General features: G+C 57.3%; 2 protein-coding genes across 7 annotated transcripts in view; one reads left to right on the forward strand and one right to left on the reverse strand.

Moving 5' to 3' along the window:
* The first annotated feature begins 499 nt into the window (after positions 1–499).
* PPP1R1A (protein phosphatase 1 regulatory inhibitor subunit 1A) lies at positions 500–8,688 on the forward strand. 2 transcript variants are annotated; one of them, XM_004583277.2, is made up of 7 exons: positions 500–906; positions 4,445–4,505; positions 5,348–5,385; positions 5,728–5,791; positions 7,023–7,178; positions 7,979–8,082; positions 8,539–8,688. In XM_004583277.2, exons 1-7 carry the CDS (start codon positions 823–825, stop codon positions 8,542–8,544), a joined length of 513 nt encoding a protein of 170 aa, XP_004583334.2. In that variant the 5' UTR covers positions 500–822; the 3' UTR covers positions 8,545–8,688. The 2 variants fall into 2 exon arrangements, with proteins under 2 accessions (XP_004583334.2, XP_058529471.1); XM_058673488.1 differs by lacking the exon at positions 500–906 and adding an exon at positions 4,082–4,345.
* Positions 8,689–9,360: 672 nt separating this feature from the next.
* Positions 9,361–25,915, reverse strand: part of PDE1B (phosphodiesterase 1B) — a 28,902-nt gene continuing 12,347 nt past the window's right edge. For 2 of the 5 annotated variants that reach the window (XM_058673482.1, XM_004583139.3), the window contains exons 3-16: positions 18,816–18,929; positions 17,567–17,749; positions 17,333–17,399; positions 17,019–17,135; positions 14,888–15,028; positions 14,559–14,659; positions 14,332–14,457; positions 14,115–14,216; positions 12,810–12,930; positions 12,443–12,524; positions 12,043–12,151; positions 11,589–11,719; positions 11,068–11,192; positions 9,361–10,575 (exon numbers count right to left, since the gene is read on the reverse strand). In XM_058673482.1, coding sequence (XP_058529465.1) covers positions 11,089–11,192; positions 11,589–11,719; positions 12,043–12,151; positions 12,443–12,524; positions 12,810–12,930; positions 14,115–14,216; positions 14,332–14,457; positions 14,559–14,659; positions 14,888–15,028; positions 17,019–17,135; positions 17,333–17,399; positions 17,567–17,749; positions 18,816–18,929 — 1,498 coding nt within the window. In that variant the 3' untranslated portion in view covers positions 9,361–10,575; positions 11,068–11,088. Of the gene's footprint in view, positions 10,576–11,067; positions 11,193–11,588; positions 11,720–12,042; positions 12,152–12,442; positions 12,525–12,809; positions 12,931–14,114; positions 14,217–14,331; positions 14,458–14,558; positions 14,660–14,887; positions 15,029–17,018; positions 17,136–17,332; positions 17,400–17,566; positions 17,750–18,815; positions 18,930–23,990; positions 24,960–25,915 lie in introns of those variants that run through there. The other 3 variants (XM_004583140.3, XM_058673483.1, XM_058673484.1) reach the window with 3 other exon arrangements.

The raw sequence follows: 25,915 nt of genomic DNA on the forward strand, positions 1-25,915 counted from the left end.
ATTTCACAAGCATTATTGGTTGCCCGGAGCTGCAGGAGCTGCTGTCTCCTAGCCCTGCTGCACGCACCCCGGAAGGCGCTCCCAGAAAGAGACCCTCCCCTCAGAAGACGCCAGACAGGGTCTCAGCTCCCTCTCTGGAACCCACACCTCCCCTCCAAGTCTCCACTTCCACCAGCATGTCCTTTCACAGATCAGCCCCTCTCTAAGTCTAACCTGAGTCCCTGATGTTGCACGACTAAATCCTCCCTCCTTCCCTGCCGCTTTGCACTTTTTCTCTTCGAGATAACCCCACCCCCGTAAATGAGAAATAAAATCTCCCTCTCGCCTGTGCCACCTGCTCCCCTCCACCCTCCCCAGCCCTCACCCTTCCCCCTCACCTCCCTCCGCCCCCTCCAAAACCTGCCCCAGCTTGGACAAGTTCTCCTTAGCCACTCCCCATCTCTACTCCCTGACCAGAACTCCGAGGGCAGCCGGGTGTCCGCAGGGACCGGCCACGCCCGGAGCCCTCGCACCCGCCCGCGCGGGTGGTGACCCCCCCCCCCGGCAGCTGGCGGGCGCGGCCACGACGGGGTTAAGGCTCCGGGCTGGGGGAGGGGGAAGGGGCCGGGAGCGGCGGGTGCGGAGCCAATCGGCGGCCACCCAGTCCCCGGAGCCGGGAGCCGAGAGCGCTGAGCCGGGAGCCGGGAGCCGGGAGCCGAGCGCGCCGGGCTGGGGCCGGGGCCGGAGCGCAGCGGAGAGGGGCGCGCGCCCTCCCCAGCCCCGAGTCCCGCCGCCTTCCCGCCCCCCGCCGCAGCGCGGGCGCCGCGGCCGCCGCCCCAAGCCATGGAGCAAGACAACAGTCCCCGCAAGATCCAGTTCACGGTCCCGCTGCTGGAGCCGCACCTTGATCCCGAGGCGGCGGAGCAGGTGCGGAGCAGGGCGGGGCGGCTGGGGACTCCCCCAGCGAAAGACGGAGGGATCCCAGGACCGGGGCCACCCGGGATCCCTGTCCAGTCTTCCCGGAGCTGCGCGCCCCTTGGAGGACGAATGTGCTCTTTTTGAGGGGAGGAGGAGGGTCTCTGTCCCCTCCCCCAACGTCGGAGTCACATCTGTCTATCTGTGCAGACTGTCCACCCGACGACTGACCCCGCCAGAGTCGCTCCCTACACGCCACCCTGGGGGAGGGGGCCTTCACGAGGACACGACCCCTCCCTCTTCTCCAGCCTCGCCTCCCCCACCACCCTATCAGCCCCTACCAGAGTTTCCTAGGTTGCTGACCACGCCGAGAGGACCTGCCTGCGCGCGGGAGGGGGCAGGGAGGGGGTCGGTAACCGAGGGGCTGGTGCGGTAGGGAGTTGGCAGGGAGGCAGCTCTCACGTCGCAGCCTACCTGGAGGCACACCTTGCCGGCTTCTCAGAGTGCTGGCCAGGTGATGCAGGAACCAACCAAGCCCAAAGGGCTGGGGCTTTGGAGGAGGAAGGCTGCTCCCGGGTGCAGCCAGGTGTCCTCCGTTGTCCTGCAAGTCTGGGCACGTGGGTCTCAACTCCTGCCCTTTGGAATTCCGCTGGAGTGGGGTGGGATGGAGTGAGTGGTGCTGAGAGGCCAGAGACAGGGTGGGGGAGGGGTGGGAAGGGACAGACAGCTTTCTTGACACCAGGAGGCAAAGGGGTCCCCAGCTGAGCCACTAGGAACGGCCTCACGCAGGGACAGCCTCACTGGAGAGGTGGGAGTCCAGGGCCCTGGCCCAACCTCCTGGCCTGGCCTATTTTTAGCTCAGCAGCCTGGCACAGCGGCAGTGTCTCAGTGAGAGAGTGAGCGTGTGTGGTGAGGGTGGACACCCGTGGTCCTTACTACTGCCCATTTTCCCAAGATCTCCGTGTCTGCCCATCACTCCATCTCTTTGTATTCTCTGTCCACCTGCCCAGACTCCACCCCTCCCAAAAGAAGGGGTTCCTTCCCATAAGGGCAGCTCTCTGCTTCCTGCCTACCCGCCCCCCCCCACCCCCTGACCAACAGCTGCCAGGTTCTGGTGGGGCCGTGCACTCCACCCCCCAAAAGGAGCTGTGTGGCCCCCTGGGGTGGGCCCAGGGAGGGGCTCTGTCGTTTCCACTCCAGCTGTGTGACAGCCCAAGGTGTGGATGTGGAGGGAAAAGGCAGACCCTCTGTAACTCTGGCTCCCCAGAACAGGAAACGCTCAGGTCCCTGGTCTCCGCCCTCCCCACCCTCCCTGGTTCATCTCCAGCATCCAAGATTTGACTATGGGAGGGGCCAGAAGCCTCCTGAGAATGAGGAAGATGCTAGCATACAGCATTCCCTGGAGGTCAAGGGGAAAGTCCTTGTGCTGGAAAGCAAGGGCCAGGCTAGGATCACCCCACACCCAGGACCAGGCCACAGTGGGTGGGGTGAGGTTGGGAACACGTCGCGCTGGCGCCTGGCACCTGCTTCTGTTTGGTGTTGAAGGCAGGTGTAATGGGTGTGGGTTAGAGGGAGGAGGGGCAGGCCAGCTGGCTTAGGGATCTAGGGGGGAAGGGGGCGTGTGTGAAGCAATGTGGCGGGGGGGGGGTGGGCAAAGATTGCTGGAACTTAGACCTGCTTTCTTTCCTGGCATCTTCAGAAATCCGTGTCTCCGAGGCCTGGAGCTCTACCTGTAAACTCAGACCCGTCCCTGCTGCTGCACTGCCTGAGTGTATAGGCTTGGCAAGAGCCCCTAACCCAGCCCTACCCGGGGAGGTGAAAGGGCGGGGGGCTCAGGGAGCACCCAGCGCCCTGGCCTTTGGCCTAACTGTTGCGGAAAAAGAATGCAGAGGTGAAGGCACCATGTGTCCTTCAGAGCCGGCAGCCAGGCTGGGTGCAGAAGCCCAGCCTGGGAGGTGCCCCAGCAAGTCTGACTTTTCCTGCCTCCTGATGTAGGACATCACACTTCTCAAGGACTCCGAGCAATTAGAAGCCTAATCCAAGACCAGGAAATCAGATAAGGGAGGAGGACATGTCCAGGGTCGCAGAGCCCTGCTGCCCTCTCGGAGTCCCCTAGAGCCCCACTGACAGGTGCCTCTCCCAATGTGGATGTCACATCAACGCACCAATTCCCACTGCTCCCATGCCTTCTGCTCTTAGGCACCCCCCTGCCACCAAAGGAACAGGGAGGAAGAGGGTGTCCTAGTAAAACAAGGGCCTTCACCCCAGTCACGTGGATTGCCTGTGCCCAGCTGCCAGTCTTTGGCCCTTTTTGCAATTGGGAATAGGCAGAAACAGTGGATGGTTAATGTGTGTGCAGTGCATGTGTGTGCGTGTGCACACACACATACACAGGACCGCTATTGCCAAGGACCTTGAAATGTCACCAAAACAGATGCCACTCAATCTCCTGGGAAACAGTCCCACCCCCCACCAGCCCCTTAAGGGGCACCTGCTTCTCTGGCACCCCTGGACAAAGAAGGGCTGCATTTCACCACTATCCCCTACCCTGTGCTGCCCTTGGTTCCAATGCTGAGCAAGCCACCTGCAAAGAGAGAGCGGGGCGGGGGTAGGAGTTGACCATTCACTGTCCTTGCCCTCTGCCCTCATCCTTTCCTGGCCTATTGGCCTTCCCGCTCCACTGCCCTCCTGGAAGAAGCTGCCACTGGCAACTCCAATACTTCGTTCCACTCATTTCCAAGCCGCCAGAGTCCGGGAGAAAAACTACATGTCCCAGGAGTCCTTGAGCCAACTTATTCACAGCAATGACATAAGAATGGCAGCAGGGGAGGGGGCACTCCGGGAGACCTGGCATCCACCAGCTTTGTGTGTTAGTGTCTTAGGAGACCTTAAAACTCAGTGAGATTTTTCTCAGCTCAACTTGAGGATCTGAGCCAGGTCCTGCCTGGGGCTCCTCCGTGTGGGGCAGTCACCTTGACAAGGATTTCCCCTTACCCTGCTTTCCAGCCAATCAGAACAATGGTGTGTCCCAGGTCAGGCCCTGAAGGGGGGAGGGGATGTGTGCAGGCAGAGGGCCAGAGGAGATGCAGTTCAGCCCTGCCCACCCTGTGCCCTGCCCCGCCTCCCACTAGATAGGACTGAGGGTCGCTGTTGCTAAGCACTGGCCCGCTGAAGGTTAATGCCTGCTAAGAGTGGGGGGGGGGGTGGGTGGGTGAGAGGCCAAGAGACAGGTCTGCACCCTCCTAGGTTATTTCTAACCACTGATCCAGAACGGACGGAAGGACAGCAGGCCAGAAATCGATGCATTAGAGCAGATAAGGCTGCAGGGATGGAGAGAGATGGGACAGGGGAGATGGAGCAAGAGAGGTGACGTTTGGGTTCTTGGGAGCAGTAGTCCCCTGGGTTGGCCACCCTGGCCCGGTAGGTCCAGTGCATGGTGGCCCTCTCAGAGGTGTGTGTCCAGAGGGCTGGCTGTGTGGGGTGAGCTGTGACGCCTTCACCTGTACTTGACTTCTTCCCACTTTCCCACCCTTCCCCCAACCCCACTCAGATTCGGAGGCGTCGCCCCACCCCGGCCACCCTCGTGCTGACCAGTGACCAGTCTTCCCCAGGTAACCCAGGGCCGGAGCACCAAGGGGATTAGGAGCCACCACAGACGGCTGGGGTGCCAGGGGGATGGAGAGCAGGGCCCCTGGATCTTCCCCAAGGCAAGCAGGCTGGCGCTGTGGTTACATTAGCAGGATCTCCTCTACTGTTGGCCAGACAGAGCAGTGCTGGGAAGTGGAGACCACCCCGGTCCCCAACCCCCCCCCCAGGAGGCATTAGGGTGGTCAATGGTGGGCCGGTTGCTGCGGCAACAGCTTCCCAGGTTTCTCCAGCAACTGCTGCCCCCACCCCTAGAGGCAGTGACAGCTGCGAGGGGGAGGGCCCGCCTCCGCCAGCTCTCTTCTCGGCCCCCAGAGGAAAGGCGAAGGTTAGAAACAGCCCTGGAGCAGCTGGGATTCTGGGCGCCAGTGTCCCCATCAAGGGATGTGGAGAGAGTGATGGGGAGGGCGCTACTGGGGTGGAGGAGGGTGAACCAGGCTGATGAGCCAGTCTAGAACCCAGTGCCTGGACCTCCGTGTTGCCTCCTATGCAGGGCCCTGGGGTGGAGGGTAAGCCTGGCAAACTGAGAGAACAGGCTGCAGAGTCTGCTGCCAGAGACCTCTGTGTCTGCAACCTCATGGTCAAGGACAAGACTAGATGCATGGGTTAGGGTCTGCCGGCAGAGCAGGAGGGGGGAAGAGAAGGCAGGCTGGGCAGCATCAGGGCAGCTTCCTGGAGGCAGAGGAGGTAAGAGACAGATCAGGAAGGAGGTGATTACCAAGCCCCCCAACTCTCTTGGCAAGTCAGCACTGTGGGGTCCCCCTGGATCTCCTGTCCTTGTCACCTCTCTTGTCCCTGTTCCCCTCAGAGGTGGATGAAGACCGGATTCCCAACCCACTTCTCAAGGTGAGCTGGTCCCTTCCACCCAGGAGTCTGAGGAACCCACAGCTTCCTAGGGGACGAGTCCCTAAAACCCTGACTCCCCGTTCCCTGCATCCAAACAGGTGAACAAATGGACCTGCATGCTTCCATCCACGCACACACACACTCACACACACACACACGCACATGCAGAGTGCACGGGGTCTCCCTGACACACTGCGCGGGTGGCTGGGGAGTCAAGCATTGTTCTCCTTGCCATGCTGAAGCCCTCACTGCCTCTCAACCCCCCTCCGTCGAAAAGTAAAGCCAGATGGGGTGGCAGGGTCAGCACGCCTGGCACCCATCTCTGCTCCGTATCCTCCACAGTCCACCCTGGCTATGTCTCCACGGCAACGGAAGAAGATGACAAGGACCACTCCCACGATGAAAGGTGCGCCAACCTGCTGCCCCTTTTTGCCCCAGGGGCGGAGGCTGAGTAGGCAAACCTGACCCCTTGGGAAGGGATCCTGGGGAGATGGTCAGGTCAGACTTTCTCAGAGTGGAGCTGATACCACTTGACCCCCCGACTCTCGGAGCCTGGAAAGTGGCACGCCATTTATGAACTCCCTAGCATAGGGCGCTGCACGCATGCGTGCACGCCAGAGTACCTGAGGGCTGCCGGCGCACTGCTTGCCATATAGCTTCTGTGCCTGCCTATTGCCTGCCTTGTCTGCCCGCCTGCTCAGCTGAACTCGTGTCCTTTCCGCCTTCCCCTGGAGAACGCAAGGTGTCCCAACCAGTCAGCTATCTTTTATTACTTAAGATATATTTTCTTTGAAAGGTAGAATGACAGAGAGATGAAACAGGAAAGAAAGAGATTTTCTATCTGCTGGCTTATTCCCCCAAATGACCACAATGACCAGGCAGAACAGGAGGGCTAGGTCAAAACGACCAGGGTTAAGCCAAAGCCAGGAGTCTGAGCCCATCACGGTCTCCTACATGGGTGCGGGGGCCCATGCACGGGGCCCATCTTCTGCTTTTCTCCCAGGGACATTAGCAGGGAGCTGGATGAGAAGCAGAGCAGTCAGACTGGAACTGCCAGGCACATGGATGCCAGCAACATAGGCTGCAGCTTAACTTGCTGCACCACATCAGCCCCACCTTTTATTCCAAGCACAAAAGGCTGTTCTCCTACCACCACCGCTCACCTTTGGAAGAAGTGTTTTGTTTTTAAAGTATATTTACTTGTTTATTTGAAAGGGAGAGTGACAGAGAGCGCTTCCCTCTGCTAGTTCAGTCCTCAGCTAGCTGTGCCAGCCAGCAGCAGGCCAGGATGAAGCCAGGAGCCAGGTGGCAGGGGGCCAGATGTGGGCCAGATGTGGGCCGTCACCTGCTGCCTTCCCAGTGCCTTAGCAGGAAGCTGGTTAAGAAGCAGAGGACCTGCAGCTCGTGCTGTGCGGTGGGGTGCCCGCCTCCTGAGCACAGCGCCCCACAGTGGCCACCCCTGGCAGAAGCACTGCTTGGGATCTAGCTGGTGCCCCGCTCATTTGCCTTCCTATTCAGGTCTCAATGGGGAAGGTGAGCAGATGCCAAATCCCGGTCATGTGTGCCAACCCCTAGGTGAGACTGTCGAGTTTGGGGCAGCCTCTCCCAGTGCTGCCTTCCTCTGTGTGTGTCCCCAGAGCTGCACATGATGGTTGAACAGCACCTGGGGCAGCAGCAGCAAGGAGAGGAGCCCGACGAAGCCGGCGAGAGTACAGGGAGCCAGGAGTGCTGCCCACCAGGGACCACGGGCACGGGAGCGGACTCCAGGCTGGGCTCCTCTGGCACAGCACAGAGTACGTGCAGGCTGGGAGGGCCCGGGGCAGCCTGTCCCTCAGCCAAGCTGTGGGCAAGCCTCACCCACTGGGGAGGAGCAAGAGTTAGCAACTGGGAGAAGTGCAGGGGAAGCCAAAACCAACCTCAAGGCATTGTGGGCACCTCTGTGTGCACTTTCCTATTTAACACTACCCGCTCCTGCCTTGGACTTCAGGGCTCCTGTGGTGGCTGCTCCATGCCCACAGACTAGAACCTTCTCTCTGCCACTTGCTGCTTCCTTAGCCCAGAGGCCTTAGAGCTCAGCCATTGCACTGGGCTGTGTGTGACTGCTCAGTGAAACCGGTCTGGCTGAGCTCCTGACACACACCTGACAACCATGTGCAGTGAGTGTGTGATGTTAACACGCGCCAGAATGCAGGATTTTTTCGACCTCTTGAAGGTAATCCAGTATCGACACTGTGTATCACATGAAACTCCACACCCCCAATCACACACACATCAGTCTTCACAAGGCAATGACGTGCGTGAGATAAACACAGACTAGAAGGCGCGGGCCAGCAGTCCAGGTTCTTTAGAGCTGTACATTGTCTATTCCGTGTCCTTTCTGTAGAGGTTTCTTTGGGGTGGCTTTCTGTTCTGTTTATGTACTTGTTGATAGCAGATTTAAAGAAGCAGGGAACCTAAGGCAGCCATGGCGATCAGAGACCATGCACCATGCGTCCTGGGCCCCTCTCCCCACTGCCTGCAGCACAGGGTTCCATGAGCAACACACGGCCGCCCAACCAAGGCCCCTTCCCCAATGCTGCCTCTCCCTTCCTAGAGCCTGCACAGCCCAGCCCCAGAGCTCAGGAGAGGCGCAGTGAGGAAGCTGGCACAGGGGACCCTGCCACCCTGAAGTCACCGGACTGCCAGGGAGCCAGCGCGGTAAGGAGGACCCCGAAGAACAGGCCACATGCTGAGGGGCAAGGGAAACTTCTGTCATTGAGACACTGTCTTCTGTGATGAGAGGGCTTTTTTTTTTTCCTCAGAGGGACCACACTGCAGCAGGGGGCACTGAGGTCAGACTCTCTGCAGGATCTCCACGTCTTGGAATGGGTGATGGGTGACTGCACACAAAGAGCACTGGTTCCCAAAGGGTGTTCCCCACCTTCCCAAGCTGGGTGGGCTGTGTGTGAAGGGACCTCCTGGTCTGTGAATACACACACACACAGAGCCACTGACTAGCAATGGACTGAAAGTGGTTATCAGACAGCAGAACTGGCTTTCTTGCCATGCTGGGTGCTTGGCAGGTGGGCTGTTGGGCAGACCAGCAGGTGAGGGAACCAGATGGCCGCTGGGCCTCGTGCTCACCTTTTGTTTCTACCCCCTTCCCCATGACAGGTCTGAGAGAGAAGGAGGAGGTATCCTAGATGGAGACCACAGTTGGGGCATGCACGGACACTGGATTTGTTTCTTACTTCCTCACTTTTTGGAAAAAAACATCTCGTTTTTAAAAAGTGATAAATTTGGTGTTAGATCGTTGGCACTTTACTTCTTTTCCTGGACTCGGAGAATTCTCTCTGCCCAGTTCCCAACCCTGAGCCCGGGCCCCCTGTGGGATGCGGCTAGGGGAAGATGCTGCCATCTGGCAGGAGGGCCCTGCACCTGCGAGACTGGGCGCGCTCACGCTGTCACTGCGTGCCACGAGCACCTCCTGCTGGACGATGTGTGGAACTGCACTCTGACAAGGAGTGTGGGTGCTCCCCAGACCCTGTTGCCTTCCTGAAGGATGTGTTCCCTTCTCCAGCTCCCTCATTCCAGTCCCTTAGCGCGCGCGCGCGCGCGCGCACACACACACACACACACACAAAGTCCAGGAACGGGAAGCGTCGTGTCTCCCTTTGTCCCAGACACCGAGGGGCAAAGGCAAGGCATAAACCAAGCATCCTGCACATCCCACAGTGTCTCTGCCATCCCTGTTTGTCTTGCCCCAGGCAACAGAAGGCAAGATGAGGGAGCCACAAAGAGCAGACCCAAAGACAAGGACAGGGTCCCATGTGGGCCATGCACCTGCCCCACTGTGAGGCCAGGGGCAGGGTGCACAGCTTGCCCACTTGTGGGTTCTGGGAACCTCCCCACCCTGAGTCTTCCAGAATTTCCAGAAGCCTGTGTATGCCATGGCACTCACTTGACATCACTCAGCAAACCCTGCACACAGACAGACCCAGTCTCCCTTCTTTATTGATCTCTGGCTATAGTGGGGGTGTGGGAGACCTGGGGTGGGTGTGAGTCACATGCGTCTGGGACTAGTATTGGGCTGGTGGGTCTCAGAGACCAAGGACATGGAGTGTACACGCACGGGGGAGCCAACTGTACAAATGCTTGGCTGCTATGTACAAGGACAGCAGGTGTGGGGGGCGGTCACCTGGGATGAGGGGGAGCCCAAAGAGAGGAGGGGGCAGCATAGGATCTGGCGGGCGGTGGCAGCAGCAACAGCAGCGTGAAGCCCCCCACCCACCCACCTTCAGCCCATCATGGCCCCAGCATCCCTGGGCCAGGGACGCTGTTGTTGGACACCACACCTCACACTCGCCTCCCACCCTAGTCCCTCTAGCCTGAGTGCCAAGACCCATCCTGAAGGCGCCCAGGCCCTTTACAGACATTGGTCGGCAGGAGCCTCCTAGTACTAGGAGGAGGAAGGGGGCACCAAGAACCCAGTCCCCTATCCTCTAGGTCAGCTAGAGGACCTCCCCCTCCCCAGAAAAAAAAAAAAGGCTTCCTTCCAGCCCCTGGCCCTCCTGGCTTCTCTGTTTCAGAATGGTAGAGGGGATAGGGCAGGGGTATGCGGCAGGAAGTCTGACTGAAGTAGAATAAGTGTGGGTACAGGGGCTGCCGCCCCCCACACTCTTGTAGGGCCTAGGGAGCAGCCATGCCCCTTTCCACCCTCCACCTGGGCCAGGGAATCCCAGCCTTCTATCCTACTTCAGCCCTTCCCCATGGGGTAGGGAGGATAAGGGTGCCCCAGACCTGCCAGCTAAGATCTGGGGTGGGGGGCTGAGGGAACCCCCAAAATGTATTGCTTAGAAACTTGGAGGCAAAAAGGATGGGGGAGGGCCCGGGGTGCTGGCAGCTTTGACCTCCCCCTCCCCATGGCCGGGAGGCACCCCGGCTCCCTCCCAGGCAGCCATGGCCATGAGGGGGAGCCAGAGGCAGGGGATGGGGCACAGCTGGGAGCCTCGTGTTCCCAATCCTGCTGCCCGGGGATTAAAGTGGACCCCAAAGGGTGGCAGGTGGAAGGGGCCCTTCCCTGGACCCACAATCCAGAGAATCCACGTGGCCTTTGGGTGGGCAGTCCCTTGGGCCACCTCCACACCCCTTGGAGCAGATGTCCCGATGGATGGTGCTGATGACATCAAGCTCTCCGGCCTCAGTGAGGACCTGGGGGAAGAAGTCAAGGCCTGAGCGTGCAAAGGCTGCCTCCATCTGCAGGCTCACCGGTCCTCCAAGCCCAGGCAGGTCCCAGCTCCCATGCAGGGCTAGGCAAAAGAGCCCTGGGAAAGGTGACCCACCAAGAGGGTGAGCTGAGGCCAGAAGAACAATCAGGTTCTGCCAACCTCCCCAGGGCCTGGCACCTGGGTCAGCACCACTTCCCTCACCCCCAACAGGGGCTGTACATGGAGGTAGCCGCACAGGTGCAGACCCCACGTGCCTGCCCCATGTGGGGGAGCCACTGCCTCCCTTCCTGCAGGAGCCAAGAAACCACAAGGGTGGGAAGGCTCCCTCCCCATGTCACCTTCACTTCCTCTGTCTTTCCTTGGGAAAGGATGAGGGAGACCCTCACCTCCATGCACCATTCCCCATCACCCCTTGCAGACAGCTGATGAGTGGTGCCGTGGTGGCCACCCAGCCCCCTCCTGGGCCCTGGCTCACCCAGGCCGGCCCCAGGCAGAGCTAGTCCAGATTCCCATTTTGATTGTGTTCATCTTCCGCAGGCGAGGATGGGGCCTCCTCATCACAGGGTGACAGCTCATCAATGGACATCTGATTGGTGACGCCTGCAAATGGGCAGTAAGGCTAGATCAACATTGACCTGCCCCTATCCCACCCCCCAAGCCCAGGTCACACAAGATAGCCTCTCTGGCCCCACGTGAGGGAAGGACATCCCAGCCGGGCCCACCCACATCTACAGGGACCCCATTTGCAGCAACCCCCTGTGACTCTGGAGGACCCTGAGTTGTAGAATGCTATAACAGCTCCCAGCCTCTCTCCAGACCTGTTCAGCTGTTCAGTTTTTCCTGGACTCTAACCCTAGTCCAGTTAGTTGTGTTCCCAATTGCCAAGAATGACAGAGCTGCCCCGGAGGCTTAAGGAAAACAGATCCGCTATGATCTGCTAAGGTCCCATCAGCTGCCCCCAGCGGATCTCCCTGTCCCGCCCCCCAGAGCACCCACCACTGGCCGCCCGTTCCTTCCACTTCTGCTTGTTCTCCTGGATGTATTTGGTCCAGGTGGAGCGGAAGCTGACCACGTCAGGGTTGGGGTCACCCACGTCCACGTCCAAAGAAGGCTGGCGCCACTGGAAGCTAAAAGCAAGCCCCCAGCCCCAAGCCCAGCCCCAGTGATGAGACTCAGCCCAGCCCAGCACTGCCCTAGACTGGGAGACTGAAGTCCCTGTCCTTTCCCCCTATGCCCCTTCGCCACCCTCTCTCTCTCCCAAAAGGCAACACAACAAGGGAGAGACAACGCAGGGAGGTCAGCACAGGTGCACAGTGCACCTCCCTGGCCCCAACATTATAGCTAGCAGAGGGACCTCACTGCTGCCTCAGCCACCACCCCCATCCAGCGGGCAGATCCTCTGTATGGCCCAGAACCCACAGCCTGACCAACCGCCCCCAGCCATTCTCACCTGGGCTGGTTTTTAGACTTGGAGTCGTCATCCACCAGGGGCTGCACGCTTTTCTCAGCCACATCGGTCAGCACAGAGAATGTGGGCTCCACTATGAAGTCAATGAAACCTGCAGGGTAGAGGGAGCCACATGGCAGAGGTGTCTTGGCCACTTGGCGGGCCGCCCACCCCCAGGTGCACAGAGGTCACCTGGGCTGGCAAGTGGCAGCAGGCATTGCGATGATGGGCTACCCTCCCACTCTAAGCAGCCCCTGCCCTCCTACCCCCATCTCCTGGCTCCGACAAAGCAGGTTTCCCCTTACCTATGGGAGACCTATGCTCCTAGAGCAATGCCAACCCCCCTGGACCCTGGGAGGACCCCTTCCCAACCCCATCCCCCCTGCAGGACGGGGACACTCACCTATCTGGGACTGGGCTACCAGAGTGGAGGTGCGATCACAGAGCGGAGAAAAGGGCAGGCCCAGCTCAGCCTCCTTGTCACCCTGCAGGGAAATGAGAGTGGACACTTCAGCCTTAACAGGTCTGGGGTGCAGGTGGGGATGGGAAGGGGCTGCTGGAGCAAGTGGTGAGGGGGAAATTCCTCACTTCGGACCTGGAAATGAGTGACATGCAAATGGAGTACAAGCTATCAGCGACCACCATCAGACTTCAGGATAGTAAGATTTCTATCTCACACATATGGGATCACAAATAGCAGGGTTATCCAGAGGAGGAGGACCGAGCTGGGTGAGAAGAGAGGGCAGGGGGTGGGCAAGATGCCTCACTACCTGGCGGAAGAATTCTTCCATGAGGGCCTTGGTCCAACGGCTGTGCACCGGCCACTGTTTGGTGGGGTGGCTGATGTCAGCAGCGTGCAAGAGTAGAGACAGAGCCTTGGGCTTGTCGATCCTAGGTGGGGCAGAGGGCAAAGGAAGCGAGGCTGGTATTTTGGAGAAAGGAAACCTCAACCACTGCCTAACTCCCCATCTCACGCCCTCTCTCAAACCCATTCATGTGCATACACACCCACACAAGGTACGCCCCAATGGTCAGGGAAAAGGAACTAAAAGAGATTTATTCCAGTGCAAAAAATAAATAACTAAGACTTCTAATTCCAAGCATAAGGAGAGTTCATCAAAAAACTCATGAGAGATGCACACACATTGTGAAAAAATAAAACATAAAAGCACCCATGCGTGCATTTCAACGTTTTCTCTCATCGTTGCATCCCGTCCCCGTGAACTCCCCGAAGCTCCAGCAGCACAGCTGGAAGAAATGCTAACTCCTAACCTCCTCATGTCTGGGCTCGAATCTGCACCTCACCTAGCGCTTGCCACACATCACCACTGTGCCACATCTCCCTTTTCTCGAGCCTACTATGGAAAGCACTCACCCCACCACACACTGAGCTGTTCTGAGAAATAAATGCACCTAATAGCCGAGGACTGGGGAGAGCGGCTGGCTCACACTAAGTGTTGGGCAGCTGTCATGGTCACTCATTATCATGATGATATCCACGAGGGTGACCCGTGGAGTCACCGCGTGCACACACACAGCAGGCTCCTCCTCTCCTACACTCGTCCACCCTCACCCACCTCACAGCAGCATTCAATGCTCCACGGCCTTTGTTCTGTCCTGCCTTGGTTTTTTTTTTTATATATATATAACCCCCTCAGGACTCTCCCAGTGGACCTACTGAAACAGGATGAGTGGCAAGGTGTGAAGAGGGAGGCTTCTCACCCCTTCACAGAGGGGGTGGAGGGTGGGGTGTGCTGATTAAGCGCCCCTACATTCACAGGCTTCCCATCTTGAACCTGTGACAGACCCCCCTGTCTCAGACCTCAGTCCCAGACACTCCCCAGTTAAACCTGGGGCCACATGCAACACATCACACACACACACCTATGAACACATACACACATTCACATGCACACGTGTGCACACACATGCATACATGTACATACTCTCATACCTAGAGTGGGGACAGCTAAAGCCCTGATCACCGGCTACACTCACGTGCACTCACTCCCCCATTCACACCCCCATCTCATCCTGCTGGCTCAGCCCTGCCACCCCACTCCACCCCACCCCACCTCTCCAGCTGCTGTAGTGCTGTCTTCATGGTCTTCACTTGCTGGAAATGGCAGGACATGTCAGTGGCCAGCACCATCTCGATGACCAGGGCCCGCAGCTCTCTGGAGAGACCATAGAAGACACGATCGGCACTCCGTACACCCTGGTGGGGCAGGAGGTCTGGGAAGCAGGCAGGGGTGGAAGAGTGGGGCAACATCCAGGACCGGTTCTGCTCACACAAACTCGTCCTTGGTGAGGTTGATGAAAATGTTCATCTCATCATCCTGCATCATGCGGAAAACGGAGCTGATGTGGTGGTTCTCCAGCACCGAGCGGTCATTGTATAGGATGGCGCACTCCGACCTGCACACATGGCCAAAGGCAACCGTGTCCAGACTGTACCCTGCCCCACCCACCCCACCTCCACAGGGCTCCTCCTGGCCCTGCCACACCCCAACCCTCACTTGGTCTGGATGTGAAAGCTGTTGGTAGTGCCCGTGTGCTCATAGTCGTGGATGGCCGCGGCAAAGATGATGGCCAGGACCTCGATCTCCGACAGGCAGTGCTGAAATGAGAGGCAGGAAGGGAGACAGCCAGCCCGCTGCGAGTCACCGCCCAGAGCTGCGCATGCCCGACCTCCACCTCCAACCTGCAGCATCCCCACTGCATCGCAGCACAAGTCCCTGTGAAGTTTTGAGCCTCCTTCCAGTCCTCCCACCCAAGGAATCCTGTCAACTGAGTCTGTCAATCCATGCCAGGACTGCATCTCAGAGAGGAGGGAAGGCCCACCTACCACCATCCCGGTGCGCAGCAAGAAGCAGTGGACAGTCTGGGTGACGTCAGCTGCGTGGATCTGGTTGTGGTAAGGGTTCTTATACTTGCCGTAGCCGGTCTCCAAGGCATCCAGGAAGGTCATCAGAAACACAGTGGGAATCTGTGGCAGAGGGAGGCCAGGGAGTCATGTCCGGGAGCTGCGGAGCTGACTCCAGCAGCTCCACCCTTCTTTCGGAGTGCAATAGGCACCCACAGGCAGATGAACCTGGGCTCACAGCCCGGCTCCACCACCTGCTAGCTGAAGTGATCTTGGGCAAGTCACGTGCCTCCCTGTAGGCAGCTCATACCACCTACCTGAAATTGAATGAGATAAGTGCAAGGCACTTAGTCAATACGCTAAAGAGTAGCTGTAATTATTATTATTTCCCTGGAGAGTCTTGATAAAAGAAAGCTTCCCTCCTATCTTCCCTCCTACCTTCCTTCCTACCTTCCCACTGCCCTGCCCCAGCCCCAAATGGAGCAGCATGGAGAACTCAGGAGTAGGAGAAAGAGTGACCCAGCATGAACCCTGGCTGCCAGATGTGGATCAACATCTCCGGGACGCCTTCCCTGACCACGTCGTGGCCATGTGCGCTGCCACACAATGTGCAACACACACACACACACACACAAGCAGCCACAGCCAGGGCTTCCAAGCAAGGACTTCTAACTCAGCCCTGTCCCTGCGTACACCCAAGCCGTGGCTCAGCCTCAGGGCTCCCACAGCCCCGGGGTTGGGGTCTCCACCTGCCCCTGCGTCTCCGCAGTAGGGCGGGTACAGCGGCTCTGGACTTGATAGTGGGAGGAAAACCACAGAGTGGTAGAAGACACTGGAGAAGCACACAGGCAGACCCCATCGTCCCCACCTCTACCCCTGGAGGGCTGTGCCCCAAATTCAGGGAATTTAAAGGACTGTTTCCATGACAACTGCCCTTGCTTTTGCGTTGCCATGGCGTCCCTGAAGGGAAAGGAAGGGAAGAAAAAGGGAGGAGCAGAGGAGGGGAGAGTGCCAGAGAAGGAGAACGTGCAGCTTGAGAAGGATAGCTCCTCCAACTGGGGTCTCCACATGCACGCCATCTCATCTAGCAGCCTCAGAGCAAGGCAGACCGGGACTGGGTCTGAGCCACTCTGCCAGAGCCCATGCTATCAGGTTAAGGAGGCGGAGTATAGGAGAAGCAGGTGCCTCAGAGTTCAACCGAGAACCAGCTTGCAGAAACAGGAGCTGACAAAAATCTCAGGAGTGTACAGCCTGCCGTTCTGTCTCCCAGAAGGAGCAGGACTGGAAGGAAGAACACGACATGGCAGCCATCCAGGCCTCTGGAAGACCCAAGGGAACAACCCAGGGATGGCAGGGGGCAGGCAGATCTCTGGGGAGCTGCTATTAGAGGCAGGGTCAGGGTCAGAGTCATGGCAGGCTCACAGGACACAGACTGTGGAGGAATCAACCTTTCTAAGGTCATCACCTTCTGGGACAGCTGCTTTCAACAGTCCTTTGCCTCTGGCCCCAAAACGACTAGGCAACAGCCCCCTTCGGCCCCAGCTCCCACGTGTGCTTTGTCCCTACAGAAACATCCCTCTCAAAAGATGCTGTTTCCAGCACAGGGCCTGGAGAAGTCTTTAATCCCTGTTATTCTTCCTGTCTAGCCAAGCTGAAGATGCAATGGTGCTCACACAACCCAGCTCCCTAGGGAAGGCCCTGCCAGGGCAAGGAGGGAGGAAGGGCCAAGTTTGTCCCCTTCTCTACCTCCTAAGGTGACGGGGGGGGGGCAGGAAACTAAGAGAGAGACTCCAGTCCCAAAGGGTCCAGCAAGCCGCAACGTGCAGACTCTAGGTCTGGGGCCCAGGAAAGGTCCTTAAGCAAAAGACAGAACAGCTGGAGAGCGGGGCAGCCTACAGAGGACACCTTGGGCTGCAGAGAGAGAAGAACCCCTGCTGCAGACCTGCAAATCAACAAAGTTAGAAGTCGGGACCGCAACAAGTCAGGTGGGGTGGGAGGCAGCCCCAAACCTGACCCTGAATGAGGGAGCTGTGGAAGGGAGGGGGGTGGGAGGGGCAGTGTGGGAGTGTGAGGTGGGGGGAGCTGGGAATCTGAGAACAGGGTGCTGCCCAACCTTGAAGCGGCTGATGAGGTTGTGCCGAGTGAGCAACTCAAACACAATGGTCCTCAGCGCATGGTCTTCGCTTGCCCGATTCAAGGAAAAGACATCAAAGCACCAGAGGTCCAGATTCTGCAGAGAAAGAATGCAGCCAGCAGGAGGGGTTGGACACAACAGCAAGGGTCGGAGTTAGATTTTGAGGAGGCCTTCCCAGTGATTATGGAGACATGGGAAGCAGCGAGATGGCGAGGGATTCCACAGATCCCAAGCGCTGTCCCATCTCCCAACCCCTCCTCTCTCGCCCTCTCTCCCACCATCGCATGCATCACCTTGAGACAGTTGTGGACAGCGGTGGAGTAGGTGGGGCCCACGGAGGTGTATGTTCTCCGGAACATCCTAAGAGAAAACAGTAGCGGGGATGGGGGCGGGAACCCCAGGTATAAAGGTCTGAGGAGCAGGGACATAGCCAGGTGCAGCTGTATGGGATCAGGAACACACGGCTTGGGGGCTCCGAGCAGACCAGGATGACCGGGAGAGAGGAGCCAAGCCTGGGCCAGTCTCACCGTTCCACGAAGATCCCAGCCTGCACGGCGTGCACGATGCTACGGAACTTGGGCTTCTCCTCCGCGCGGCGGCCTTTGGCGCGAGTCTGTTGCGTGAAAGTGGAGGCCAGCCAGTCGCGCACCTCCGAAGGCACCGCATCAGACCTCAGCTCCTGCAGCTCGTCCTCCGTGTCCAGGATTTGCCTGAGGCCCCAGAAGGACAGTCACGGGGGTGGGGGGGGGAAGGATAGCAGGTGTTGCTCTCCACACCCCATGCTCAGAAACACTGACACTCTGTCTCCCTTTCCTTGATTATGTCTATTCTAGCTGTTGTCCCCAGTAAAGCAACAGGTCATGCTGTGTGGGGGTGGCAGAGCGAGCTCCCCAGCTATGAGAGTATTCAAGCAGGACAACGGAATAGCATCTATCAGGGTGCTACAGAGCAGTTCTGTTCAGGAGAAAGAAACGGCATGCAAGCATATTTGACATTTTAAGTTCTCTAGTTGCTACAACGGATCAAAAGAAACGGGGGAGGTTTGTCTTCATGATAAAGTTTATTTAACCCAATACTTCCAAAATATTGTCATTTCAACGTGAATCAATATAAAATATTTGAGTGACATATTGCACAATTCTTTTTTTTCCCCCTAAGTCTTTGAAACGCAGCACGTCTTTTCTACAGAAATTTCAATTCATTCTCATCACATTTCAAGCACCGAGGAACTGCTAGGACTCAGGGCCCCCACGTGGGACAGGAGGGGTCTGGAGGAACTGCACACTGGGGGCAGCTGTCTGGCCCAGCAGATGAGACGCCCACATGGGGGCACCTGGGTTTCCTGCCTCTGGCTGCTGTTCCAGCATCCTGCCCACACACACCCTCCTCTGACTGAGCTCCTGCTACCCACATGGGAGACCTGGATTGAGTTCCCAACCCCCAGTCAGGTTCAGCTTGGCTCAGTCCCAGCTCTTGTAGGAACCTAGGGAGTGAACCAGCAAATAGAAGCACTCCCTCTCTCCCTTTCTCTCTCTGAATGAAATAAAAGCTGTAATGCATTTAGACCCTTGCACACCAGGAGGGTCAGGACCAGATGAGATTGAGGGTGCTGTCCAACAGCAGTCTCCTCTCCCTCCTGTCATCTCTCCTCTCCCTAGCTTACACCTGCCTCTTCTTTCCCATCGCCGTCCTGGTGGTTCAGTCCTGTCTCCAGCTTCCTGCCTTCCTCCTTCTTCCGGCACACCATGTCTACCTCTCCGCGGGCCCCATGCTCACCGTGTCTCATCGATGTAGACGGCCTCCAGCAGAGACGCCGTGTATTCCAGGTTCTTCTTCAGCTCCTCGATATTCACCTCCCCGTTCTCAAGCTGCTTCACCATGTAACGCAGCCTGTGGGCAGTGGCACCGGGCAGCCAGCTTAGGCCCTGCTCCTGGGTCACACACACCACCCCCCAAACCCCTCCAGGGGACATCTGACAGATACACATTTGTATGTCTGTGCACATCAGTTCATAACAACTCCGACCACGTCATCGCAGCAGCCACATTTTCCACCTTGCTGCCTCTATCAGATTCAATCACCCTTAAAGTTTAAGCCCAGGCTCTCCTGCCTCTGCCTTTGCCTCTCCACACCAACCATCCAGCCAGGCTTGGCTATAAACTCTTACCCAAGACAGCAGGGCCCAGCACAATTAGGCAGGTGCGAGCGCCTCAGGTGATTTTTGGAGTAGGTAGTGGTACAGTGATCTGTCTCTTAGGCTGAATAACCAAGCTCTGAATTGCTTACTCTCTCTCTCTCTCTCTCTCTCTCTCTCTCTCTCTCATCTCTATCTCTCTCTCGGGAGGGGGGAAGGAGGCAAAGCTCTTTCATTGTCTCTAGGTCAAGGCAGGGAGGGGGTATGGGCATCTACATCCCCTCTGTCACTGGTGGGGACAGCCAGGGCTCAGAACAAAGACCCATCTGAATGCTCCCGCCTGGCCTCACTCCACGCAAGCAGAGCTAATGGATTATGATTCCAGAATCCATCAACCAGGACAGAGCTGGATTAACCCCTGCCTCCCCACCTGGCGCCACAGGCAACCTCTGGTCTTTGCACCTGTGCCCAGTTGACACTTCCCCCATCTCAGTCCCCATGGATGTGGTGAGGCAGAGCCTAGGATCTCGTGGGCTGCCAGTTCTGCCTTAAAGGACAGTGCCCTCAGATGTGGCATTTAGGAAGCCTGGGGATGGGTGAGGAACCAACAGGAAGGCCTGGTAGGAGTCTGATGAGTCCAAGCTCAGACATTCACAGTGCAAGCTCAGCTCTCTGAGTTTAGACGACAATTTTTAAAGTTCCCTCCACCCCGCCCTCTTTGGCTCCATCCCCACTCCTTCCCAAAGCAGGGTAAAATGGTCGCCATCCCAACTCCCCCACCCAGAGGGGCTTCAGAAACCCAAGGTCACCCTGTGAGTCAGGAGAGAGTGAGTCAGGGACCAGAGGCTGAAATTAGCATCGATTCCAGGCTGCTGGGGGAGGGAGGAGCATAGCATTCCTGAACAGCAGTAGCTCTAGAGTGCTGGGGTCCCGGCACCCAAAACAGCCAGCTCCAGGCAGCAGCTTGGGCCAAGCCTCCAGGGCCTGGCAGAGCAAATGGGGCCAAAAGAGGCACTGCAGCCTGCTCAGTGGGCTGCCTTTGTGTCCCACTTCCAGGCCCGTCTGCTGCCAGTGCCCATGTGGGAGCAGCCGGATGTTTGAGAGACAGAGAGGATGGTGTGAGCAAAGTACGGCTCTGGCTTCACGAGGGAGGAGGAACAGAAGTAGACATCAGAAACGGTTCTCTTAGGTCAAGCAGCCAGGAAGGAGTTACCAGAGTGTTCCAGATTGTTGCAGAATCCCAACAAGAGATCACAGAATGGAGACACTGTGCCTTGGGACCCCAGGCACAGCCATGGGACGCGGCCAACCTCCTCTGCTCCCGCTCCTCTCTACCAGGGTCACTGCCCACCACTAAAACTCTCCCAGCTTCCTTCTCCACTGACCCATCTCTTATAACACACATCCCAAAGTGAACAGCCACGCCCATGAGCACTCATTTGCATGTATCTGCATAAGCACTAACAATGCTGCCAGCCCTACATTTTAAGAAGTCTGTTCTCCTACATTGTATCATTTTATTCTCACAATCGGCCTGTGAGGGAGGAAGCTAGGGGAAGAACTGCAACCCCACTCTGTGCAAAACACAAGATTCAGGAAGCATGGATGGCCTGGCATGGAGCAGCAACCCCAGGTTCAAGGCGTGCTCTCTCTCTTGTTCTCACTCAGCCCTGAGTTCTTGGGCAAGCTGCTAACACTTGATCCATATTTACTAAAATGTGGCCATCAGCCTCCAGCACTGCCATCGCCTTGAATACCACATAACACAGATGCAGCAGGCGTGTGTCCCAGCAGTGATGGTGCAGGTTAACACTCCCACCTCCCCTCCTGGAGTTTCAGGTCTGCCTCCAGCTTCCTGCTAATGCACACCCTGGAAGGCCACAGGTGATGGCTCAAGCCATGGAGTTTCGGTCACCCACGAGGGAGAGCTTGAGGCTCCAGCATGCAGCCGGAGAGTACAACAGCAGGTGGCAGCGCTCCCTGTCTTCAAGAAACAATCTTTGGAAAACCACAGCAATCCTAGACGTCACTGCACACCTGCAGAATCGAACTTTCTGAGGGTGTGGTCCAGGGGATCTGCATTTCCGAGATCAGCCGCGTTCAGGGTGGTATGGCCATAGACGGGATCTGCATTTCCAAACATCCCACAAACATGTCGAATGTACACTAAGAAGTTTGAGGACTTTTATGTCAGAGCCTTAATCATCTCATCTGAAAAAATTTGAGAATGACACTAAACCACCTCACAGGGCTATTAACAGGAGTATTAAACGGAAGGATGCAGGTGAAAGGCCTGGCACGTACAAGAATCTCCATAAATGGGATCTCTACGGGAATTAACAACCAGCATCATATTCATCCCACTCAACTCACACCATTCTCATATCCAACAAACCAGATGGGTGTTGTGGTGCAGCATAATAAGCTGCCACTTGGGGCACCTGCATCCCACATCTCAGAGTCTGAAATCAAATCCTGCCTCTACATTCCACCCAGCTTCCTGCCCAGGAACTCTGGGAGGCAGCAGGTGAGGGCTCAAGTAATTGGTTTCTTGCTACCCACTTGGGAAACCTGGACAGAGTTCCCGGCTCATGGCTTCAGCTGTGGTCTAGTCCTGGCTGTGGCAGGCATTTGAACTGCAATCCAGTTCATGGAAGATATCTGTCTCTCTGTGCCTTTCAGGTAAATAAGTAAATCTTTGAAAAAAAAAAAAGATTATGAACAATGGTTCAATTTTTTAATCCTCCACCTACAAGCACCAGCATCCCATTTGGGTGCTGATTCATGTCTTGGCTGCTCCACCTCCCATCCAGCTCCCTGCTTATGGCCTGAGAAAGCTGCAGAGGATGGCCCTGGGACCCTGCAGCCACTTGGGAGACCCGGAAGAAACTTCTGGCTTAGCTTCAGATCAGCCATTTAGGGAATAAACCAGATGGAAGATCTTTCTGTTTCTCCTTCTCTCTGTAAATCTGATCTGCCTTTCCAACAAAATAAATAAATCTTTTTTTTAACCTGTCTTTCCAATAAAAACAAATAAAATCTTTTTTTAAAAATCCCAACAAGCACCTGCTTCCTGTACCCCAAGTCCTGGGAGAGAAGCCTAGCACAGACAGAGAAAATGGGAGGATGACAATGACCATGACCTCCCGCTGACAATTACAATCCTCATTTGATCTTCACAAGCGCTTTGGGAGTGGAGGCTCCATGACTTGCCCAAGGTAACACAACTTGTCCACGTCTGTCAGATCGGCAAGGCCCACAGCTCACGCCCATGGGCCTGAGCAGTGTCCCACAACAAGGAAGGCATTGGCTCTGGGCAAGCCCAAGCATGGTGACAGTGTGGAGAGAGGACTGGCTTCTCCAGTTCCTGCCACTTAATGAAGCCCTGGTGTCAGCCCAGACCTGGAGGCACTAACGGGAACTTGTTTATCTTAGCCATCCTCAGAGCACACAGGACGTGCCCAGAAAAAGTTCATTAAGTAAATAAAAGGGAAAGAAGGCAGATTAATCAGGTGTAGGTTGAGTGCCCAGAACTTGCAGCTGAGACTTGGGAGCCAGGCTTCAGCAACTCTCAGTGGAGGAGGCAGGTCACTGTGGGTGCACTGACTGGCAACACATCTCTCCCTCCAAGTCTCTCCAGGATCCCTTGCAGACCCCAGCCAGGAGCACCGGTATAACTTCTGTTGAAATCTCAACATTATCCAGACACCGGGGCGGGGCTGGGTGAGGTGAGGTAGGAGGGAGGTAGGAAGGGAAAGAAAGATGGAAGAATAAATTTGATAAATGAGAGAAGGCCGCTGAAGGGAGCCAGGTGCTGAACTCCACCCCTCTGAAGTCAGATGCGGCCTCTACGCACATGCATGCACACGCACGCACATATTCATACAACTGAGCACACACACATATAGTACTTGCTGGTTTCAGAGACCTCTCTTAGCTTGAAAGTTCTTCAGGGTGAAGATCTCCCCAAAACTCACCCAAGCCCTCACCTCTCCCTTCTTCTGGCTGGAAGTTCTCCTTCCCACCCCACATCAGCTTGACCAGTACCTAGGGTTCAGCCCTCAATGAGCCAGGCACAGACAATGCCCAGCTCTGTCCGGCCCATGGTTTCCTGCCCCAACTTCATCACACCACCTCTTTCTCCTCTACCTTCAGTCCCCACGCAATGGGAAAAGCTTCAGCTCCCAGCTCCGGGGAAGGCCCTGGTCTCTCCTAGCTCTGGGTGGTCAGCTGGAAGGGAAAACTTTCAGAGTAACCACCCCAGCATCTCTGAGGAGCTTAGCATCCCCGGCCTACCCGCCAGGTGCTTCAGAGCAACACAGGGCTGGCAGTGGCCTGGGGATTTCCAATGCCCCCAGCCATGCCCTACAGCCCCCCACACCCTCCCTAACAGACCACGGCTACACAGGAAACTTAGAGCAGTGCAGCCTCAAGACAGGGGCTGGGCACTCAGAGAAGAATCGCATCTATGGTTTGAGTTTTTTAAAGACAAGATGAGACCATTTCAAGGCAATGTGGAGTGCCCAGGATGCTGGGATTAGAAGGAGAGAAAGTTGGTGGGGTGGGGAGGGGTCACTGCTGTTCAGTCTTACATGCACATGAGCAAGCGGCAGGAAGGCAAGCAATGGAAAGGGGTGGGAATAAGGTGCAGGGATGGAAAGGTGGAGAAAGCAGCACGCATGTACCCCCAAACTCACAGGGTCCTGTGTCAGTTCCTGCGCCACCTACCCACTCCCTGCCACATCAGAGCTGGTAGAGCTACCAGCAACCTATCGTTCTCCTCCTGTCCTTCTGAGTCCTCCTCCCCAGCACCTACCTGAGGATGGGGCCCTGGAGGTGGCTCCTTTGAACAGGAGCACTGCTTGCCATGGGAATCCGAGCTTCCTTTTGCAGGTGTCCAAGCCGCAGACCCCAGGGCCTCCAAGGCCCCCCTGGGGGAACAACTCCCTCTTGGGGCCCCTAACTTCCTCCTCCAAGTCCCAGAAGAACTGAGCTACTAACCAGAGACAGCTCTGGGGAGGGGCCTGGCCCCAGGAAGCAGGGAGTGATGGGGCAGAGACCCAGCCCACAGGAACCGGGTGAGAGGCCGCGGGAAAAGTTTCACATCTGAATCAGACCGAAAACAAGAATCTGCCGTCAGAAGAGTCCCAGAAAGGCCAGAAATAGCACAGGCCAGCCCCTTGCTCCGAGGAGGTGGGGCTCGCCTTTGGGAACAAGGGGTTAGCGGGAGGCTTGGGGACACAGGGACAAGAGGCCATCCAGGGAAGGAAATCTACAGTGGAGGCCAGGGGGTCCCTCACAAGAGCCCCCACCCCACCCCATTCCAGTCCAAAAGGAGCAATGCAGGCTCCTGTCTGGGTCTTTGTCCAGACCGTTCTCCAAAAAGAACGTTCACCCACGCGAGAGAAAGGAAATAAGACAGAAGGTTGCACCTCCCACGGGCCACTGGACACTGCAGGTGTATGGCGGGTGGGGGTAGGGGTGAGGGGTCTTGCTGAAGACAGAAGGAAGGGCCTCCCGTCCCCAGCAATGAATGAAAGCCGCGAGAATTTGTTTATCCAAATCACAAGGACGTGCACGCAGCTTCCCCATCGCCAGCCCCACTTTTCTTATCTGTGAAATGGGATTTGGGGCAGAACAGTGGATGAAACGGAGAGGCCAGTCTGGCGCAGAGGGAGAGAAGCGACGAAATGGCTCAAAGAGGCCAAAGGAGGGCAGCCTGGCGCGTTCCGGGGACCAGGACCCCACTCTTGCCGCTGCACCCTTGGCTCTGGCTGCCGAGCAAAGCAGCGGATTCCCCCCCACCAAACCCGCCCGTGGCGCCAAGTGGACGTGCGCACCCAGCGCCAGCCTCCCAGAGATTGGCTAAACGGTGACGTCACCGATACGCGAACTCCGAGGCTGCGATTGGTCGGTTGAGGGGACTGGGCGGGGCGTCCGGGGCAAAGAGTTGCTGGCGTCTGCAGTCCCCTTTATGGAGGGTGCCCGGCCGGCCAGGGGTGCGGGTGGAAACGGGGAGCAGACATGGCCGAGAGCGGGGGCTGGGCAGCGGGCAGCCTTTCCCCTCCCTCACCGCTGCCCCTCCAAAGCAGGGAGACGTTAACATACCTTGTCACCGTGCCCAAGCCTTGAGGGATGGTAAACAAGCAGTTTAGGAACCTGCTGTTTCTTGGTGCCTCTTGAGTAGCGCGTGGAACCAGTGCAAAGGACGCTTGAGTATCTCACAGGTTGTTTTCTAGTGAACTCGTGGCCCGGAGCAGGAAAGAACCGCTCTGTGCCCCAGTCCCACCTCCCCACAGCATGGCAAGCTGATAAAATGCTTGCAAAGAGAAAGAGAGAGAGGACGAACTGGACCCAGCGCCAGAGCCCCAGAAGTGCCACCCCAGAGACCTGGGGTCGAGAGATGCCACGCTGGACCTCTTATGTGGTCCTGCTGGCCTGGGAGGATCGTGTGGATGGGGGTGTAGCCAGCCTGGGACATTCACAAATCTCCAAGCCAAGCCAGCCCACCGCAACCCCACCAAACCCATGACCCCTTCCTCTGGTCCTAGCATGTGTGCCCCTCCACCCTCCTACGGAAAGGTAGTCATTTCTCAGACTAGGAACACCTCCAATCCTCTACTGGCCTGCCCAGGAGAACTACGCACACTCACACACACACAGGCTACACCACTGTCTCAGCTGGCTGTTACCAGCTGTTCCTGCTGAGGAAGGGGTACTGGCCAAGCAGCTTCCCTTGGC

This window comes from Ochotona princeps, chromosome 15 (assembly GCF_030435755.1).
Source record: "Ochotona princeps isolate mOchPri1 chromosome 15, mOchPri1.hap1, whole genome shotgun sequence".
NCBI classification, from domain to species: domain Eukaryota; kingdom Metazoa; phylum Chordata; class Mammalia; order Lagomorpha; family Ochotonidae; genus Ochotona; species Ochotona princeps.